Here is a 21,091-nt window from a genome sequence, read left to right as displayed (position 1 = left end):
ATAGCAATAGCTCTTTCGGTCAGCAAGAGTTTTCTGGGAGTGGAAGGTGACCTTGGGGATTTTACTAAAGCTGAATAAGGCCAAGCTGCTGGAATGAGCAGACAAGCTGGAGTTGGAGCTGCCTCCTTCTGAGAGGAAAGGAGAGATAATTACAGCATTAGCTCAGCATTTAAATTTGCTGGAAACACCATCAGAATCTTTAGAAATGGCTAAAATTTAATTGAAAATGAAGCAGCTTGAGTTAGAGGCAAAAGAGAAGGAAAAGGCAAGAGAAATGAAACTGTTTGAATTACAATTAAAAGCAAGAGAAAGAGAAAAAGAATGAATCAGAACAAAAACAAAAAGAGATAGAAAAGGTGAGAGAAGAAAGGAAGAATGACAGGGAGCTTGAACTTCAGAAACTGGCACTTAGGAAAGTCAGCTTAAAAGGATGAAGATGAAGGTTGAAAATAAGCTTAGTCAGGAAGAGGGTGAGGATCTGCAAACTCATGGTAGCCAAAGGCCTGGTGAGAATCTGTTTAAATATGTTCAATCATTGTCTAAAATTGATGAGAAGGATGTGGAAGCCTTTTTCATCTCATTTGAAAAGGTGGCTAAACAAATGCGGTGGCCAGTGACCATTGGTGTTTTGTTGATCCAAACAAAACCTGAAGGTAGAGCTAGTGAGGTATTTGCATCACTATCAGAGGAAGTATCTGGGGAGTATGAAGAGGTGAAGAAAGCCATCTTAAGTGCAATGAGCTTGTGCCAGAAGCCTACAGACAGTGTTTCAGGAATCTGAGGAGGGACGCTGGTCAAACCGACACTGAGTTTGACAGGTTCAAACAAAGTAATTTTGATAGGTGGATAAGGGCATTAAAAATAGAGCAAACCTATGATGCTCTTAGAGAAACAATTATTTTGGAGGAGTTCAAAGATTCACTTCCTGAAGTAGTAAGAACTCGGGGAAGAGCAGAGAGTTAAAACTGTAAGATTAGCAGCTGAAATGGCTGATGGTTATGAGTTGATCCATAAATCAAAGTTTGGCTTCCAAAATCAATTTCAATCCATGAGTGATAGAAATTGGGGAAAAGAGAAATCCTCGTGTGGAAAGAATCTTCAATTCTTATCATTGAAGATCATAAGGATAACAACTCAGGGTAAAACGGAAACCCTTGAAGGGGAAAGAGAAGTTAAAAAGTTCTGGTGTTTTCATTGCAATACATTAGGCCACATGAAATCAGTTTTTGTGGGTGAGGAAAAGCACTGGGAAGCCAGATGTAGGAAAACAGGATAACCAAGTGAATTTTGTTGGCGTAGTAATGGAAAGCACAATGGAAATTGGAAAGCTGCACCAGAATGTACAATCTGGTCGGAGGTTAGTTAAAAATTAAATATCGCATAACACTAGGTTATAGTCCAACAGGTTTAATTGGAAGAACTAGCTTTCAGAGTGCTGCTCCTTTATCATGTCATTAAACCATATATTTACTCGCATAGGTTAGGAACAACAGGTAAAGAGGTTACAATATTAAGAGATACAGGATCCCCTCAATCTTTGATGTTGACATATGAGGAGATATGTACCTCTGAAGGACTATTGTCAGAAAAGGTGCTAGTAATGGGAATTCACAGTGAGACAAGAAGCGCTCAATTATGTAGAATGAGGTTAGAGTGTCCAGTGAAGAGTGGGGAAGTCAGGGTAGGAGTACTGAACAAACTCCTAGTTTCAGGAATACAATTTGTCCTTGCTAATAATTTAGCTGGTTCACTTCTAGGAGTACTGCCTACAGTGGTTGAAAAGCCAGTGGAGACTCAGGTAACTGAACTATCACAGGACACATACCCTGGGTATAAATAAGAAAGTTGAAGTGGAATTAGCAGAGGTCCTGTTTGATCAGATGGTTGATTCAAACCAGGAGCGGATAGATTACAAAGCAGACATCTTTAGCTTAGATAAGTTAACCAAGTCATAGCAGAAAGATGAAAATTTAAAGCAATTGTATCAATTATATACGGACAAACAATCTGAATGTATTCCTGAATGCTACTATCTCAAAAATGATATCTTAATGAGGAAATGGAGACCATCCCATAATAAGGCAGACTAGAAATGGATAGAAGTTCATAAAATCGTATTGCCGGGGGTTATGGAACAGAGGTGTTGTGAGTAGTGCATGAACTACCAGTAGGGGGTCATTTAGGTGTTAGAAAAACTCAAGCTAAAATACAAAAACATTTTTACTGGCCTGGACTGCACAAGGATGTAGTTGAATTTTGCTAGACATGTCATGCATGTCAGGTAATTGGAAAACCACAGGCAGTCATAAAGCTCACTGCTTTAATACCTATTCCTGCATTTGAGGAACCTTTCACAAGAGTCTGAATTGACCCCTACCTAAAACAAAAAGTGGGAATCAGTATTTGTTAACAATGTATCCACTAGATTTCCAGAGGCCATTCCATTACATAATATCACAACTAAAAAGATTATAGACGAGTTACTCAAATTTTTCACTAGATAAGGACTACCCACAGAGATACAATCAGACCAAGGATCAAACTTCACATTGAAATTATTCAAGGAAGTTATGGGCAGCTTAGAAGTAAAACAATTCAAATGTACTGCATACCATCCAGAGTTGCAGGGAGTGCTAGAAAGGTGGCATTTGACATTAAAGACCATGTTTAGGGCTTATAGCCAAGACTATCCAGATGATTGGGATAAGGGAATTCTGTTTGAACTTTCTGCTATCAGAGATGCACCAAATGAATTGACCAAAGTCAGTCCATTGAATTAGTTTTTGGGCATGAAGTGAGAGGACTACTAAAATTGATTAAAGAAAAATTGGTAAGTCATTATTCAGAGATCATGTATTTGGATTATGTGTCAAATTTTAAAGAACAATTAAGTACAGTGGGGAAGTTGAATAGTCAGCATTTAAAAGTATCACAGCATACAATGAAACAGGAAGCAGACAAAATGTCAAAACTTGTAATTTTGCTATCAGGGATAAGGTGTTAGGGTTACATCAAGTGATAGGTGAACCTTAAAAAGCAAGGTTTAGTGAACCTTATCAAATCAAAAGGAAGTTGAGTGAGGTGAACTATTTGATAAGGACTCCAGACAAAAAGAAATATCACAGAATGTGTCATGTGAGTATGCTCAAAAGATATTTTGACAGGGAAGGAAAGCCAAACCAAACTGCGTTATTGGTTGAGTGAAGAACCAAGTTCAGAGGATTCTGAATTGAACATTCCTCGAGTTAAATTGGCCAATGAGGAAGTTGTCAAAAATTGGGATAAATTATTGAGTTACCTTCCACAGGAAAATCGAAACAACTTGAAAGAGTTATTACCATCCCATGAATAGATATGTGGAAATAAGCTGGGAAGTACTAACCTTATTATGCATGATGTAGATATAGGAGATGCTGTTGCGATTAAGCATCATTCTTATAGGCATAACCCTCTAAGGTTGGCACAGGTTCAAAAAGAGATCGAACACATGCTCAAAGCTGACATAATCGAAGTGAATTACAGTGGCTGGAGCTCACCCATAGTAATGGTGCCAAAGCCAGATGGTAGCCAACGGTTATGTGTGGACCGTTGCAAAGTCAATTCCATTACAAGGATTGACATATGTTTGGAAGACTGTGTTGAAAAGGTGGGACATGCAACTTATATTTCTAAGTTGGACCTGCTCAGAGGATACTGGCAGTTACCTTTGTACAAAAGAGCGAAGACAATTTCAGCCTTTGCAATGCTGAATGGACTGTATCAGTTTAAAGTCATGGCATTTGATATGAAAAATGCTTCAGCCACATTTCAGAGACTAAACAATAAGGTCATTTCTGGATTACCCAATTGTGTAGTGTATATTGATGACCTGGTGATTTTTAGTCACACATAGAAGGAACATTTGCAACATTTATCGGAATTGTTTGTTCTACTTCGGGAGGCAGGCTTGGTGATAAATCTGGTTAAAAGTGAATTAGCCAAAGCCCAAGTCAGCTTCCTGGGCCATCTTATTAGACATAGACAAATGGCTCCACGGAATGCAAAACAAAGGTAACTTGTGAGTTTTCCATATCATCAACAAAAGAGCAGTTCCAAGATTCCTGGGATGGAATGGATTTTTTTTCATTTATTGAAAAATGGTACTAAATTTTAGTAGTGTGGATTAGATTAGATTACTTACAGCGTGGAAACAGGCCCTTTGCCCCAACAAGTCCACACCAACCCACCGAAGCGCAACCCACTCAGACCCATTCCTCTATATCTACCCCTTCACCTAACACTACAGACAATTTAGCATGGCCAATTTACCTAACCTGCACATTTTTGGATTGTGGGAGGAAACCAGAGCACCTGGAGGAAACCCACACAGACACGGGGAGTATGTGCAAACTCCACACAGTCGCCCAAGGCTGGAATTGAACCCGGGTCTCTGACGCTGTGAGGCAGCAGTGCTAACCATTGTGCCACCGTGCTCCACTCACTGAATTGTGAAAGGCAAGAAGTTGTAATGGACAGTGGACTATCAGAAGGCATTTGACAGCCTGAAAGCTGTGTTAACAACTGCCCTAGTGCTAATCACACCCAATTATGCAAAGCCATTCAAAGTAGCTATCAATGTGAGTGATGTGGGTGTTGGTGCTGTGCTCTTACAAGAAGACAACGATGAGACAATTGGAACACCTATTGGGTATTTCTTCAGGAAATAGAACATTCATCAACAGAAATATTTGACAGTTGAGAAGGAGACTTTCAGCTTGGTGTTGGAGTTACACTACTGGTAACATAAACATTTAAGTTTGTATCTGAGACAATCATATACACTAATCATAATCCAATGAGGTTTGTGGAGAAATTTAAGGACAAACATTCCAGACTGTTTAGATGGAACTTGTTACAGCCATTCAATTTGAAAATTGTGCATGTGGCAGGTTGAGAAAAAATGACTGTTGATGACTTGAATAAAAAATGGAGGCATTTAGGGGCAGGAGTAAAACAGATTGAAACAGAGAGTAGCAGTGCATGTTTGCAAGATTGTTGTTAATGTAATGTATATGTGTGTTGTAGTGTACTAACAAATTAAGATTAAGAGGTTTTAAAATGAAACCATCTTGCAGGGGTGGAGGGAAGGTGGAGGAAGAGGAGAGGAGGTGTTATGATGATGCTGTTCCTTTAACAAGGTTGCGTTGTCCTTGATTTTCTTTTCACCAGAGGTCTAGGTTCAAAGGATTTTAGGGTCAATTTGATTAAAGCTAACCAATACTGCCTCAGGCAAAGTACAAAGGGATCTGGGAGTGCTAGTCGAGGATTGTCTAAAGGTCAACATGCAGGTTGAGTCCGTGATTAAGAAAGCAAATGCAATGTTGTTACTTATCTTAAGTGGGTTGGAATATAAAAGCACCGTTGTGCTACTGAGACTTTATAAAGCTCTGGTTAGGCCCCATTTGGAGTACTGTGTCCAGTTTTGGTCCGCACACCTCAGGAAGGACATACTGGCACTGGAACGTGTCCAGCGGAGATTCACACGGATGATCCCTGGAATGGTTGGTCTAACGTATGAGGAACAGCTGAGGATCCTGGGATTGTATTCATTGAAGTTTAGAAGATTAAGGGGAGACTTAATAGAGACATACAAGATAATACATGGCTTGGAAAGGGTGGACGCTAGGAAATTGTTTCCGTTAGGTGAGGAGACTAGGACCCGTGGACACAGCCTTAGAATTAGAGGGGGTAAATTCAGAACAGAAATGCGGAGACATTTCTTCAGCCAGAGAGTGGTGGGCCTGTGGAATTCATTGCCGCAGAGTGCAGTGGAGGCCGGGACGCTAAATGTCTTCAAGGCAGAGATTGATAGATTCTTGTTGTCTTGAGGAATTAAGGGCTATGGGGAGAATGTGGGTAAGTGGAGTTGAAATGCCCATCAGCCATGATTGAATGGCGGAGTGGACTCGATGGGCCAAATGGCCTTACTTCCACTCCTATGTCTTATGGTCTTAGGCAAAAGGTGTTCAAGTTCTAATACAACGAAAGGGGAGTTCTCCCAACTCAGCCTTTCTCTGGTCTGGTTTGGCTTTAGCAAGCAGTCAGATGTGAAGCTACTAGACCCAAAGCAGTCCAGGCTGATCCTCCCCCTCTCTGACATGTTCTGTAAGAACTGTGTTGGATATTTCTTTTTGTTTTGGCAAAGGGGCATTATGGGGAAACAGCATCATTAAGCCAGGATAATCTGCTGGGTTTTCAGTTAAGTTGTTACTTGATATTGTCTGGTTTTAATTTGTTTCATTCGGTAATCTTGCAAATAAAATTTGGTTTTGTTTAACCTGCTTAAAACAACTAGCAAAATTAGCATCTGGGCTACTTTCTTGAAATATTTTGAGGGGATCTGGCCTGGTCCATAACACCTGTCCCACGCCACCCCCCAAAATCTTTCTAGCCCGTGTAATTTCTTCCAGCTTTACATTACGAGATAGCAGCCTTCTCAAATTCTGACTTCAGAAACATCCCCAGTTTTAATTGCACTAATGTCAACTATATGTTCAGTTACTAAGGTCTTCAGTTCTGGAATTCACTCCATTAACCCTCTTTCAAGACACTTTTAAGCAAACTGCTCAGTATCAAACATTTGGAAAATTATTAAATAAATTAGAATTAGTTTTTTTTTTAAAGATTATAAATGCTGTAATATAAAATGTATTGTTGAGTACATTAAACCAAATTGTTGCTTTGAGGAATTATCAGTGCTGTTTGAACTTGCACTAGTTGTCATTACACTAACATTTTTCTGCAATACAATTCTTATAATTTTGAGAATTATTCTAATTTCCAGTTTCACTTTCTTTAATTCAGTTGAAAATATGCATGCATTAGATGATAGTTTTCTCTTTAAAAGAGAGAGTGGCAGGACACATTCACACAAATTTCAACTTTGAAGTAAATACCCAGACTACAATACAGGCTTGAACTGCAACACAAATTTATTAAAAATAAAAGGCGGTGATGGTTTAGATTTTACAATAATTAGAAATCAATTGCAACTAGTACACCAAGCCATATTCTTGCTAATCCACCACTAACACGGAAAGCTCTCTAGGTTGACTATGTCTCTAAAAGCTTCAGATCCCAAATATAAAAACACATTACACTTGTTTGTTTCAAGTTTTTGTTAAATAGCTATTTAAAACAAACTAATATCGGAGAAAAATGGCCCTGTGACCTACTATGACCTTAGAACATTTTATTATGTTAATGGAATTATTCAAGTATGACATATCAACTGCATATTTTACCACCTTTTCCATTGTCTGTTTTAAACTTGCATATACAGCTGAAATATAAATGTGCCTTAACTACCATTACACTTTTCCCCATTGGAATATCATTTTTTGGTGGGGGTGGTATAATATTATTACATGGTCTAAATTGTCATATACATAAAAATTTAATGAGAATAAAAAGACATTTTAAAATTACAGATAATTGGATCAGAAGATACCATTTACCTTGCCCTCAGAGCAATCCTATTTCATCTGAAGTCTGTAAATCATCCTACAGTAAGGCCAAGGCTTAAGTAAAAATTTCAATAAAGACAACTTGGTAAATTTAAAACAATGTAATATCACATGTTTTAAAGTTTAAATTTTATTTTGGATATTAGAAACAGTTTCAAAAGAGTCAACTCTAATTCCATTTTGAAAAATAATAAAAAACTTGAGCATTTTGTGGGAACCTCAGGGTAAATTCTTATAGATTTTGTTTCTTTATTCTAGTATGGGATGTCACCATTGCTGGCAGGACCAGTATTTCTTGTATATCCATCCTTGAACAGAGTGGCTCGTTAAACCATTTCAGTCCTCAATTAAGAGTCAACAACGTTGATGTGGGCTGGAGTAACATGTAGGCCAAACCAGGAAAGACATGACAAGTGCACATCACTAAATAATAAATTTCAGTATAAGGATTTATTATAAGAAAGCATTACAAAAAATGTGGCATCAGGTTGTGCAGAAAGATTGTGAATTTCAAAAGACTTGCTACAAAATTAAACAAGCCACTTAGTCATTTTTTTTCATAACATTTATTGTAGACCTGGTCAAGTTACATAAATTGGCATACACTAATTATGTACAAAAATCTTTAAATTAGTAAGAATACAAAAAGTCCCATTTCATTCTTTAGCCAAAAGGCATTGCTAACACCGAAGCAGCAAAAGAGGAAGTGAATCAGATTTCTCAGTTCCTGCCTGGCTGAGTCAGAGGCATACTCTGATGCAACAGTCCATTTTATGAAGTCTGTAATAGGCCTATTACAATGTGTTATTACATATTTCAAGGAGTGACAATACAATAAATTATTCCATGATATGCTTCCTTCCGAGAGCTACGAGCCATAGTTCGCTTCATCAAAAGCCTTTCTAGCACGTTTCAATTCTTCATTCATTGTCAATAGATCTTTCACTCTTGCAAATTTCCGAGGATCTTTACGAATAAGAAAGACTATATCTTCTACTTGAACCCGGCCTTGACGTCCTATTGACATAGCCTTGTGAGTCTATATCAAAGCAAAAATTATAAGTATATTACATTCTCATGTATATTAAAAAAAAGGGTCTGAAAGTACTGCTACATCACCTCCACAGAACTCTGCAAATAACTTTCAGCACTCAGCCACAATTCACAAAAGATGAATAAAGTTGATAGCAGAAATGTAATGGCACATTATTCAACACAAAGATTATCCTAAGTGAGCTATAATTTCTATTCGGTAGAATACTGATTGGATACGATCCAAACAACTGGTTACTGAAAATCTTAAAATACACAGTACTTAACATTATTTGCCCAGCTAATGTATTTAAACCCAACATAATACCATGAGAAACATTCATAATATTACCACAATTTGCGAACTTTGATTACAAATTTGAGAAACAATGAACAGCTTTAAGTTTGATTTCTATACATTATGTATATATTAAAAAGGAGGACAATTTTACCTTTTCTTTTAAATTCAGAGTGTGGTTCTGGGTGGTCTGGAGATTTTTTTTAAAACGAGGTTTTTAAAACAGTATTAGAGAAGAGAATGGAACAAACAGGAAAACAAAGGGTTGGTCATTGCCTAAAAAAAAAGTGACCAATGGCACAGACAGACCAAGAGAAACAAGTTAGTTAAGAAAGGCAGCGTACAGGTTTCTTTCAGAGATCATTCAAACAAAAAAAAAGTGTTGAATACCAGCAGTGCTGGTTTAGCAGTCTCCAAAATAAACAGGGCAGATGCAGTCCCAAGTGGCTTAGAATCGAGAAGGAGAAAAGCTTCCGAACAAATTTTTAAAAGGTGTCAAGAGAAGACGACATCCGACAACATAAAAAGTTTAAGGAACACATGTTAAGGAGTAAATGAGCTGAGGTAGCAGCTTAAGGCTCTTAGCAAGCAAGATTTAACTGAAGATAGCACTGAATGAATGCAGAAGTTTGCTGAAAAGATGCAGATTACATTCACACCAACTGAACAAGGAATTTTGAAGTGATAAGTGATGCTTCCCTGAGTTTTATTTGTAAGGCTGTTGTTGATGCCAAGAGATTTGAATCTCTTATTACAGCTATCTGTAATGAGAGTGTTTCAAGTTTCTCTTGTACAGTATAAGATAGTTCATTTTATTTTCTTGTGTACACATGTTGATGTTGGTTTGTTCAAAGTATATTCAGTCACCAGTATGGTTAACAATAGCATAATAAAAAAAAAACTTATCAAGCCAGGTTTCATACCGAAATCTGACTTGTCCAATATTACCATCAGCTGAGACCATTAAACTAATGACTTATCTCTACTTGAAAGAAGCAATTTCACAAGTCAATCATTGGACAGTTATCAAGTACGACTTTTAGCTTCTGCCAGGCAGGCACCAGATAGAGAACTCGTGTGCCTCATAATGCATTCTGAAGTAGAACTAAACATTTTTTAAGCACTTACTGGAGAGGCAGATCCCCAGAGAGAGAGAGACTGGATTAATAGAATCACCTTTGTAAATCAAGAGAAAGTAAAACATGGTCCAGACTAATGTTTGGTAATTGAAATAGCAACTGAAATTACGAAGTAACAAATACAAATGCATGAATAGACACCAAGAAACATTGTATAGAGATCATTTGCAGATTAGCCAGGAGGGGGGGGGGGGGGAAGAGGGAGAGAGGGTTTTATGCAAGAATTTGCTATGATCTGGAATGTAATGCCTTACAGGATGCAGTTTCAGTGGCAATTTCAAAAAAGAAACTAGATATACATCTGAAAAAGTGTAAAAAAACTTCCCAAATCTGTGAGGAAAGCACAAGGCATGGATAGCTCTTTTAAAGAGTCAGCATGGGCTGAACGATCTCAACAAACGAGACAATAAAGGATGCCCCAACCTCTTTGCCCAGTGGATTAGACCATGGAGTCACATAGCACAGAAACAGACCCTTCAGTCCAATCTGTCCATGCCAATCAAGTTTCCCAAACTAAATTAGTTCCATTTGCCGGTGTTTGGTGCAAACGAACTTTAAATCTTTCCTATTAATGTCCATGTCCAAATGTCTTTTAAGTGTAACTGTATCTGCATCTACCACTGTTAAAGATTCTGGACACCTGGTAAACATTTGTTCCCCCAAAGAATATGATCAAAAACAGATTACCTAATTTGCTATTGTAGAATATCCACGTACACAAAATGGCTCTTGGCTTCACTTAGATAACAAATGATGGCTGAACTTGAAAATGCAAATCGTGGTGTATGAACTGCTTTAGGACATTTCAGATGCAAGAATTCCTTGAATAAATGCAAGCTCCTTCAAGCATGTTTAAAGTGAAGTGAACTTCGTTGATCAACAAATAATGTTTCTGAACCTTGTAATAAATGTTGTCATACCACCAAAATAAATAACCAGAGATTGTTAACATACCACACTAGAATTTTAACTCTACACCTCATCTTACGTTATCTCAAGGATTTGATTTCAACTGTGATAAAATATGAAGATCAGCTCACCATTTCAGTGATAAATTCAATGACAAGATCCTCCAAGATATCCACCGATTCAGTATAAGGGTTCTGGTCATCCCCAAATCCATACATCATGCATCTTACTGTGTGGAAAGAATATAAAAGAAGAATGGCCTATTTCTGCGCTGTACATTCTTTTCAATTCGGTGCACAAAGATTGTAGGATACCCAATTCTGCCATAATTTAGTGAACTTCCACCCATACATTATAACCATTTACTATTTGAGTGCCTAATATTAATTTTTGACTGGAAGTTGATTTACTAAGATCAGAAATATATTACTCTACTCCTTTACAGTAATTAAAAGCAAAAGAAAGTTAAAGCTATGAACATATTAGGAAAACTGTAACACTATAGAGGGTGAAATGAGAAAAGCAGTGATTTTTTAAAAAAATTTCTAAAAGCAAAGAAATTCAACAGTTTCCAATAGCTTAAGCTACAGAAAAAAGGCTTGAGAGAAGATTTTGCATCATTATCACCAGTTAACATTTTCATTGGGAAATGAAAACAGCATGGCATAGCTGCAATAGTTTGAGTACAATCCTACTAACAAAACATAGCTCCTAAATCTCTCACTATACTACAAATAGCCTAAGCGGAAACGAGTCATGTGGAATTGTCTCAACTATAAATAACAGTTCATCTTTTCGTGTTTTAGAAGTGTTACTAGATTAGTAACAGATTTAAAATTGTAGCAGTATTATGACTTACATTCTTTTGAAAACAATCTTTTTCTTCTACCTTGTCCACCCTCTGCTCCACTTCCACTCTCCTCCACATCTTCATCAAACTGTAAGGCAAAAAAACCTATAAACTCAGTCTTATTGGTTTGTTACACAATTCTACATATTATACATTAATATATTTTACATCCAGAATTACATTGCTGTACATTTTATTGTCCTCAAGGTGTAAGAGATTGCACATAACAGACTGAGTAGAATTTACAGGTAGGAGCACATGAGTACCTACTAACAAAAACTTAGTGGGGGGGTGGAGGGAAGAGTAAGAGGGGAAATGAGGAAACTGGTGAAGTCCACATTGATGTCCTGGGGTTAAGGTGTTCTGAGGCGGAAGATGATGCGTTCTTCCTCCAGGTGTCAAGTAGTGAGGGAGTGGCAGTGGAGGAGGCCCAGGAGCTGCATGTCCTCGGCGGAGTGGGAGGGGGAGTTGAAATGTTGGGCCACGGTGCAGTGGTGTTGATTGGTGTGGGTGTCACGGAGATATTCCCTAAAGCATTCTGCGAGAAGGCATCCTGTCTCCCCAATGTAGAGGAGACCACATCAGGAGCAACGGATACAATAAATGAAATTGGTGAATGTGCAGGTGAAACTCTGATGGATGTGGAAGGCTCCTTTGGGGCCTGGGATGGAGGTGTGGGCACAGGTTTTGCAATTCCTGCGAAGGCAGGGGAAGATGGGTTGTTGGCGAGCGTGGACCTGACCAGTAGTCAGAAGGAATGGTCTTTGCAGAAAGCTTAAAAAAAAAGGGTGGGGAGGGAAATATATCCCTGCTGGTGGGGTCCGTTTGGAGGTGACAGAAACGTCAGCGGATGCGATTTATGTGAAGGTCGGTAGGGTGGAAGGAAGGTCAGCACGGGGGGGGGTTTGAGGGTAGAGGTGCAGGATGTGGATGAGATACATTGGAGGGCTACATTGGAGGGCATCTTAAACACGTGGGAAGGGAAATTGTGGTCTTTAGGAGGCAGCCACCTGGTGTGTTCTGTCGTGGAACTGGTCCTCCTGGAAGCAGATGCCACTACATTTCAAAATTCTTGTCTACTATTGTAATTCAAAGGCAGCACTCAGGTTACCTTCAATTATATGTTAAAATAAGTGAACGGTCTCAAGAGTTGATTTGTTTGAAATCATGTGGCCACAACAAACAAGATTTTGACTATACACCCTTCTACAGGAAGGGATTGACCATTAGTACTCTGAATAGAAGTTTTGCCATGTGTCCTCCATCAATCCAGGATTTCAATTCTGGTCACTAATCCCATTAGCTGCAAGTATCCCATTCCAATCCACACACTGGTTGCTAACCTATTCCCTGGATGCAGTTACCCATCCCAAGCTTTCTCTATTAAGTCTCATTTCCCATTTTGTTATAGCTCCATAACGTGCAGTTTCCAGCCATAGGACCACTACCACCACAATCAGCCTCCTCCACAAATATACTATTCCCTCTCCCCACTGCGAACAAGTGACTGTTTCATGCTCAATTCTAACCTAACCCAATCCCATCATCCCCCATCCCTTCCTTAACGTGGCAATCCAACACCACTTCAACACCCTATTCCCCATTCTTTACCATGTGCTCCCAGAGATCGGTTCATTGCAACCCTTTCATCCTTAACTTGAAAAACGTTTTCAGAATTGCAAAAAAGGGGGAAAGACTAGTTTATTCAGTGTATCATTTTGGATGAAACTATATGCATATGTGGGAAATATGAAAATGGGGTGTGTTTGTCACAACTGTGAAAACATTAAGAATCAGGGATCCAATCTTGAAAATCCAACACAACCTGTTCATAGTCCAGCCAGCCACCTGGCCTCTTCAAAAGCACAACAACTCAGTCATGAATCAAGGCATAACTGATATGATCAATGTAGTGAGCTTCCTCCTCGATATCAAAGTATAATTAATCCTACAAATCAAGATCCAGAAAACTAATTCAAACTCTTGGCTCTGACTGCTCCTAATATAATCAATGATACAAAATGACTGAATGTATTGATGCATTCTGCTAAGAAATACAAACTTGAAACGTACAAATTGATGGTGGCTTCAGAAAATGTGTAAAATACATTAAAGTATAATGGTTTGATAAAAAGTTCAAAACAATGCAAGTTTATGTCAAGTAGAAGTGTTTAAGATTTTAATTTATTCAAATTAGGAAAAAGCTGAATCAACATGAGAATATATTTTTAAAAATTGAATAATGAGTGGTGAGAGTTTCAGTCTGAAATTTAAGGTATAATGCACAACAGAAGGTAATTAGAGTTTCTGTGAACGAGGCATCAATTAAGCAACAGGAAAGAACAAGCAAAATGAAGGTTCAATTTACCAAGGCGTCATCAAAAGCATTTCCCAAACTTATGATCTCTACCACCTCAAAGGACTGGCTCATGACCAGACCATCACTGCAAGTTTCCCTCCATTTCACACACCATCCTAACTTGAAAGTATCACTGTCACTTCATAAAAATATTGGAACTTCCTTCCTAATACTATGTACAACATGGACTGGAAGTGGTCAGAACAGTGTCCTTGAGACCCTGCAGGGTGGATCCTGTTGATCTTTGAACAGACAGTCAAAGTAATTTAGCAGAATGCCTCATCACCAGAACTTTCCAACAAGCACCAAGACATCACTTTGCTGGTGGTGAGAAGGACACTTTAAAGGACTACCACCATCATCCCAGTACCAGAGAAAACTCTGGCAGTGTGCCTCAATGACTACTGCCTGGTAGCTCTGACCTCCATAATTATGGAAGCGTTGAGGGGTTAGTCACGGCTCATATGTGGCCTCCCAGCCTGCCTTGATCCTTTGCAATTCACTTATTGTCAGAGCAGGTCCATGGCAGAGCCATCACCCTGGTCAGACTCTCACCCATGGAACATCTGGATAATCTAGCATATCTACTTCAGGCTCCTATTCATTGACTACAGCTCCGCCTTCAACACTATAATTTCAACCAACTAATCTCTAAAATCTGAGGCCTAGGCCTCTGCTTTGCCCTATGCAACTGGATCCTTGACTTCCTGACCCATAGGCCGCACTCAGCGAGAACAGGCAACAGCACTTCTTCCACCACGATCCTCAACACTGGTGCCCCACACAGCTGCTTATTCAGCCCCTTACTATACTCCCTGTACACTCATGGCTGTGTGGCCTAATTTCATCCAAACTCCATCTTCACAGTCGCTGATGACACCACCATTGTAGACCAGATCTCAAATGATGGTGGTGTGGTGTAAAGGTAACAATCTCTCCAACGTCAGCAAAACAAAAGAGCTGGTCAAAGCAAGGTGGAAGGCATGCCCCTATCGAAATCAATGGAGCTGAAGTGGATAATAGCAGAGAGTATCAAGTTCCTAGGAGTGATGATCACCAACAATCCATCCTGGTTTACTCATGTTGTGCTTTCTTGACAGTTGCATCAACAATTCCTCCACTTCCTCAGGAGGTTAAGGAAATTCAGCATGTCCATAAAGACTAACCGATTTTTATAGATACATCATAGAAATCATTCTGTACAGATGTATCAGTGCTTGGTATGGCAGCTGCTCTGCCCAGGACCATAAAAAATTAGAGTTGTTGAACACATCCCAAACCATTATGCAAGCCAACCTTTCACCCACTGACTTCATCTGACATCTCGCTGCTTCAGAAAGGTAGCCAGCATAAATCAAAGACTCCTCCCACCCCATTTATAATCTCTTCTGTTAGGCAGAAAATCCAAAAGCTTAAACACATGGACCAACAGATTCAAGAACAGTTTCTTCACTGCTATTATTAAAAGAGTTCGAATGGACTTTTCAAACTTAATGTTGACCTCACTGTACATCTTCTCTGCAGCTGTAACATTGTATTCCTCGCTGTTTCACCCTTATGCACTTATGGTATGATCTGCCTGTACTGCAAAACAAGCTTTTCACTGTACCTAGGTATGGGATAATAAATTTTAAAAATACCCATGAGATCCTTCATATAGGCCCACACACTCTGCACCACCATGCACTACCCTTGAATTGGCTGGGAGGTAGAGACTATCACACATTTGTTAGAATGTTCCTGTGCAAAAGAAATCTGGACAAGATGCAGCGACTTTGGTCAAGGTTCATCCTGAGTAGCTCTGTGACGTAGGAGTCTGTGGTCTATGGTCTGTTCCCCAGAATGCACCTGGATGACCATAAAAAAAAAATCAGTGAAAGATACTCATTGAAAGGAGAGAAAGGAGTCGACCCTGATCAAATGTTGCAGACGGGCACATTTCAAGGTCCGGAACCACATGCTGAAGTATGCTCTAAAATTTGGGTCAGCTGCCGAGACTCAGTGGGGAAAGACCACTGTCTGATGTCATTCTGCCAAAGTTAAATGGGGGTCTGTTCAGTTATTGGACCCTCCCGATGCCTCATATGTAGAACGTAGAACAGTTGTGTCAAACATGAAATGAAATAAACCCCTTCTGCTTGCTCTTGGTCCACAACCCACTGTTCTTGCATATTCATTTGCTAATCTAAAAGTCCCTTAAATGCCCTCAGTGTTTGAGGCAGATACAATCTCTGGCAGTGCATTCTAGATTCCTACCACACTTAAAACTTTCCCCTCGCACCTTAAATGCATGACTCTAGTATTTGACATTTCGACTGTGGGAAAAAGATTTAACCATCAATCCTATCTATGCATCTCACTTTTATAGACTGCTATCAAGTCTCCCCTCAGCTGTGGCAACTCAAGAGAAAACAACCGGAGTTTTATTAGCTTCTCCTTATAACTCATACCCTCTAATGCAGGCAGCAGCCCTATAAACTTTTTCTGTACCCTCTCCAAAGCCTCCACATCCTTCCTTTAAATGTGGTGACCAGAATTGAACGCAATATCCTAAGTGTGGCCTAACCAAAGTCTTATAAAGTTGCAAGATGACATCTTGACTCTTGTACTTAGTTCCTCAACCAATAAAGGCAAGCATGCCATATGCTTTCATTACCACCCTATCTACTCGTGTGGTCACTTTCAGGGAACTAGGAACTTGAACCCCAAGATCCTTCTGTACATCAGTGCTACAGAGAGTCCTGCCATTAACTGTATATTTTTCCTTAACATTTGATCTCCCAAAGCACAACAACATTTCACTAGTCCAGATTAAACACCAGCTGTCATCTCTCCGCCCATATCTGCAACTGATCTATATCCCACTGTATGCTTGGACAATTTTCTACACTATCCACAACTCTCAGCCATTTTTTGTATCATCTTACTAACCCACCCATCTAAACTTTTATTGAAGTCATTTACATACCACAGAGGTCCCAGTATAGATCCTTGCAGAACACCAACTAGTCACAGACCTCCACCCTGAAAACCATCCTTCCACCATGACCTCCTGTCTTCTAAGGGCAAGCCAATTCTGAATTCACAGGGCCAAGTCATCATAAACCCCATGCATTTTAATCTTTTGGATAAGCCCAAGAGGGATTTTTTCAAAAGCCTTACTAAAATCCACGTGAACAACAGCCACTGCTCTACCAATTACCTTAGTTACCTCCTCGAAAAATGCAATCAAGTTGGTAAAACATGACATGCCCTGCACAAAGCCACGCTTTTCCAAATTTGTGTAAACTCTATCCTTAAGAATTCTCTCAAATAGCTTCCCAATCATCGATGGGAGATACAGCAGTCTATTGTTTCCTGGATTATCCCCATTTCCCTTCTGTTGCAGAGGAACAACATTAGCTACTCACCAAACCTCCAGTGGCTAGCAAGGATATAAATATCTTTGTCAAGGCCTCTCTCAGTAACCTGGGGTAGAGACCATCTGCCCCTGGGGACTTATCCACCTTAATGCTCTTCAGGAGATCCAACACCACTTCATTCTCGATCTAAAAATGCCTTTGCATGTTAGCATGCTCCACACAAACCTCACTATTCTCCATTACCTTCTCCTGGCTGAATACAGATGCAAAGTACTTACATAGGATTTGACCTACATCCTCCAGCTCCAAGCACAGGTTTCCTCTTATCCTCAAGTGGTCCTACCTTCTTCCTAGTTATCCTAAAATTTTGAATGTATCTACAAAATGTTTTGGAATTCTCTTTAATCCTACTTGCCAAGATCGTTCCATGGCCCCTTCTTGCTCTCTTATCCTCTGCTTTCTGTATATCCCTCATGGGCCCTATCCGATTTTAGCTTCCTAAACCTTATGTACAGTCAGAGCCCTACAGCACAAAGACAGGCCCTTTGGCCCAAATTGGTCCATGACAACCAAAATGCCCATCAGCACTACCCCCATTTCCCTGCACTTGGCCCTTACCCTTCTAAACCTTTTCTACCCATGTATTTAGCCAAATGCCTTTTAAATGTTGATCATGTACCGTCTCAACCACTCCAGCTCATAGGGTACAAGCATGTGCAATGAGCGCTGTGTAAAAAGGTTGCCCTTCAGGTTCTCTTATTCTTTCCCCTCTAACCTTATACTGATGCCTTCTAGTCCTTGATTCCCCAATCCTGGGAAAAATACTGAGTGCATTCACCCTATCCATGCCTCATGATCTTATATACTTCAAAAAGATCTCCCTCAGTTTCCTACACAAATTCCTAGCTTGTCCAACATCTTCCTGTAAATCAGATCTGAATGTCCTGACAATATCTTTGTAAATTTCTTCTGCACTCTTTTCCAGTTTGATAACATCTTTCTCATGACAAGGTGACCAAAACTGAACACAATACTCTAACTGAAACTTCAACGTCCTGTAAGACTGCAGCAGAACTTCTACACTTATGCCCTGACTGATGAAGGCCAGTGTGCCAAAAGTCATCTTCACTGTCTACCTGTGACACCACTTTCACACAACCTTGCATCTGAACTCCAAGGTCCCTCGATCCCACGAACTCCATTCACCATGAAACTCCTACCTTGATTTTACTTTCCAAAATGCAACACCTCACATCTATATTAAACTTCATTTGCCATTTCTCAGCCCACTTTTTCAGCTGATCAAGGTCCTGCTGCAATTTCTTATAACCTTACATATGCTTTCTTTTTCCTTTCAAATAAATTCACAACCTCCCTCATTATCCAATGGTCCCTTGCCTTGCCATCCTTGCCCTTCCTCCTTACTGGAACATGCTAGTCTTGAACTCTCATCACCAGGTTTTTAAACAATTCCCACATGTCAAATGTGGACTTGTCTGATACCAACTCCTCCCAATTAACATTCCCTAGCTATTGGCCTAATACTGAATTTGCTTTTCCCAGTTGAACACCTTCCCACAAGGTCCTGACTTATCCTTGTTCACAGCTATCTTAAAACGTAAACAGCTATGATCTCAGTTTCCAAAATGCTCTCCCACTGAAAGTTCAGTCACCTGGCCAGGTTCATTAGCCAATTCATATCCAGTATGGTCCCTCCTCTCATTGGTCTTTCTACATACCATTTCAAGAAACCCTCTTGGATGCTTCTAACAATTTCTGCACCATTTATGCCTCTTGCTGTAAGGGGGTCCCAGTCAATATTGGGAAAGTTAAAGTTACCCACTATGACAACTCTTTATTGGATCTTTCCATAATCTGCCTTCATATTTGTTCCTCAATCTCTTGGGGGCTGTTTTGGGGGGAGGAAGAAAAGAGATGCATATAGTATAATCATATCAGAGCGATTTGCTTTTTATTTTTCCACTCTACCCACATTGCCTCAGTGGATGAGCCCTTCAGGATGTCTTCTGAGCACAGATGTAACATTCTTCTTGATTAATAATGCAAATCCTTTATCTCTTTTACCCTCCTCTCACTCATCCAAAACAATGAGACCCTGGAACATTGAGTAGCCAGTCCAGTCTGTCTCACTCTCTCAAAAGTCTCTCTAATGGCCATAACATCACAGTCCCATGTACTGATCAAGGCTGTAAAATCAACTCTATTCCCGAGGAAGGGCTTTTGCCCAAAATGTCAGTTTTCCTGCTCCTTGGATGTTGCCTGACCTGCTGTGCTTTTCCAGCACCACTCTGATCTAAACTCTGGTTTCCAACATCTGCAGTCCTCACTTTCGCCTAACTCATCTGCTTTACCTATAATACTCCTTGCACTGAAATAAACACACTTCAGCCCATTAGTACCCCATCATGTTCACATTTACTGGTCCTAATATCTACCTTCCCCTCAATTCCTCTACTTGCTGCTCCAGCTCCCAGCCCATTGCCACTAATGCAAATATGTAAATGTAACCTTATTCAAGAAAGGTTTTCAGTTTGTTTACTGGATAGAGTCAAACTTCAATGTTTGTTTCCTTCTTCACATGCTATCATACAGAACCAAACTGCTTTAGGGACCCTGCATATACATAAATATGTTTTATAAATAAAGTACATTTTTGAAATCAATAAAACTTGGACTGCACTAGTTAAAGGTGGTTGATAAACACCTTCTCAAAACAAGAGTAGTCATTAACACCCACAGCACAATTTAAAAAAAAATCTTCATTCTACTATAATCCCAATTTCTCCACACCTCACACCTTTCATACAGCATAAACTCCGTTACAGGTATTTCCTCAAACAAAAAAGTGAAAATTGCTGCAGATGCCAGAAATTTAAAAAACAGAAACAGAAAATGTAAAAACAAAATACTGAAGAAACTCAGCAGGTCTAGCATCATCTGTGAAGAGAAGAAATACAGTTAACACTGTGAATCTAATATGACTTTATCAGAACTACAGCAGCTAAGTCCTTTTTCCCTTCAAGCATCTTTTACTTATGCAGGTCTTACACAAAAAACACTCAAAATTTTGTTTTTAAACAGGTCACAAAAATGCAGGGTTGTTTGTAGCTCCTGATCTTTGGGTTTTTTCTTGCTTACTTCAGACAACAATAGCTGCCGAAATTAGCAACAGCTCGATGTCACCGCTTTCACTGCTACCAATCCGAGAGAACGAAATGCAAAAGTCGAACTCACTGGCTGCTCGTCCTCTTCATCCGCCATCTTCCTCAGAAACGGATCCCGGTCCATCCAAATATACGTCACTGGCCTGCGTGCGAGGCCCAGCAACTGTCATGAGAGAAGGAAGGCGGGGGCAGAATATTGAGGGGGTTTCCAAGGAGACAGTGACGTCACCAGCACCACGGGCTGAATGGCCACGTGACACTGTTTCGTCACCTGGTTGCTCTGTGCTCCGTACCACTTCACCGGATGTGGAAGGGAGCACTTATGAAATGTGGATTTGTATTGCTGGGACATGTTTTGACATTCAGGAAATCTTTTTATTGTTCTCATTAATTCCCTTATTCGGCAAGATAGTCACATAGTAACATTACCTTCTGTACTCTATTTATTTTTC

At 39.6% G+C, this 21,091-nt stretch overlaps 1 protein-coding gene across 1 annotated transcript; it reads right to left on the bottom strand.

Annotated features, from left to right (window-relative positions):
* Positions 1 to 7,936: 7,936 nt before the first annotated feature.
* taf13 (TATA-box binding protein associated factor 13) lies at positions 7,937 to 20,824 on the bottom strand. Its single transcript, XM_072585298.1, has 4 exons — positions 20,710 to 20,824; positions 11,743 to 11,821; positions 11,015 to 11,112; positions 7,937 to 8,544 (listed from the first exon to the last, which is right to left on the bottom strand). The coding sequence occupies exons 1-4, from the start codon at positions 20,761 to 20,763 to the stop codon at positions 8,374 to 8,376; spliced, it is 402 nt and encodes a 133-aa protein (XP_072441399.1). The 5' UTR covers positions 20,764 to 20,824; the 3' UTR covers positions 7,937 to 8,373.
* Positions 20,825 to 21,091: the final 267 nt, after the last annotated feature.

Source organism: Chiloscyllium punctatum, chromosome 15 (assembly GCF_047496795.1).
Source record: "Chiloscyllium punctatum isolate Juve2018m chromosome 15, sChiPun1.3, whole genome shotgun sequence".
NCBI lineage: Eukaryota > Metazoa > Chordata > Chondrichthyes > Orectolobiformes > Hemiscylliidae > Chiloscyllium > Chiloscyllium punctatum.
Note: the sequence above shows the minus strand (reverse complement) of the source record. Positions and strands in the feature narration are given on the sequence as shown.

What these genes read in the sequence shown, in the direction of transcription:
- taf13 (XM_072585298.1), bottom strand. Translation starts at nt 20,763, where the DNA reads ATGGACCGGGATCCGTTTCTGAGGAAGATGGCGGATGAAGAGGACGAG. An exon ending in ATGAAGAGGACGAGCAGCCA is followed by an intron (nt 11,822 to 20,709) that starts GTGAGTTCGACT and finishes TTTGCCTTACAG; the next exon opens with TTTGATGAAGATGTGGAGGA. An exon ending in TTGAATTTATCACTGAAATG is followed by an intron (nt 8,545 to 11,014) that starts GTGAGCTGATCT and finishes GCTTTGATATAG; the next exon opens with ACTCACAAGGCTATGTCAAT.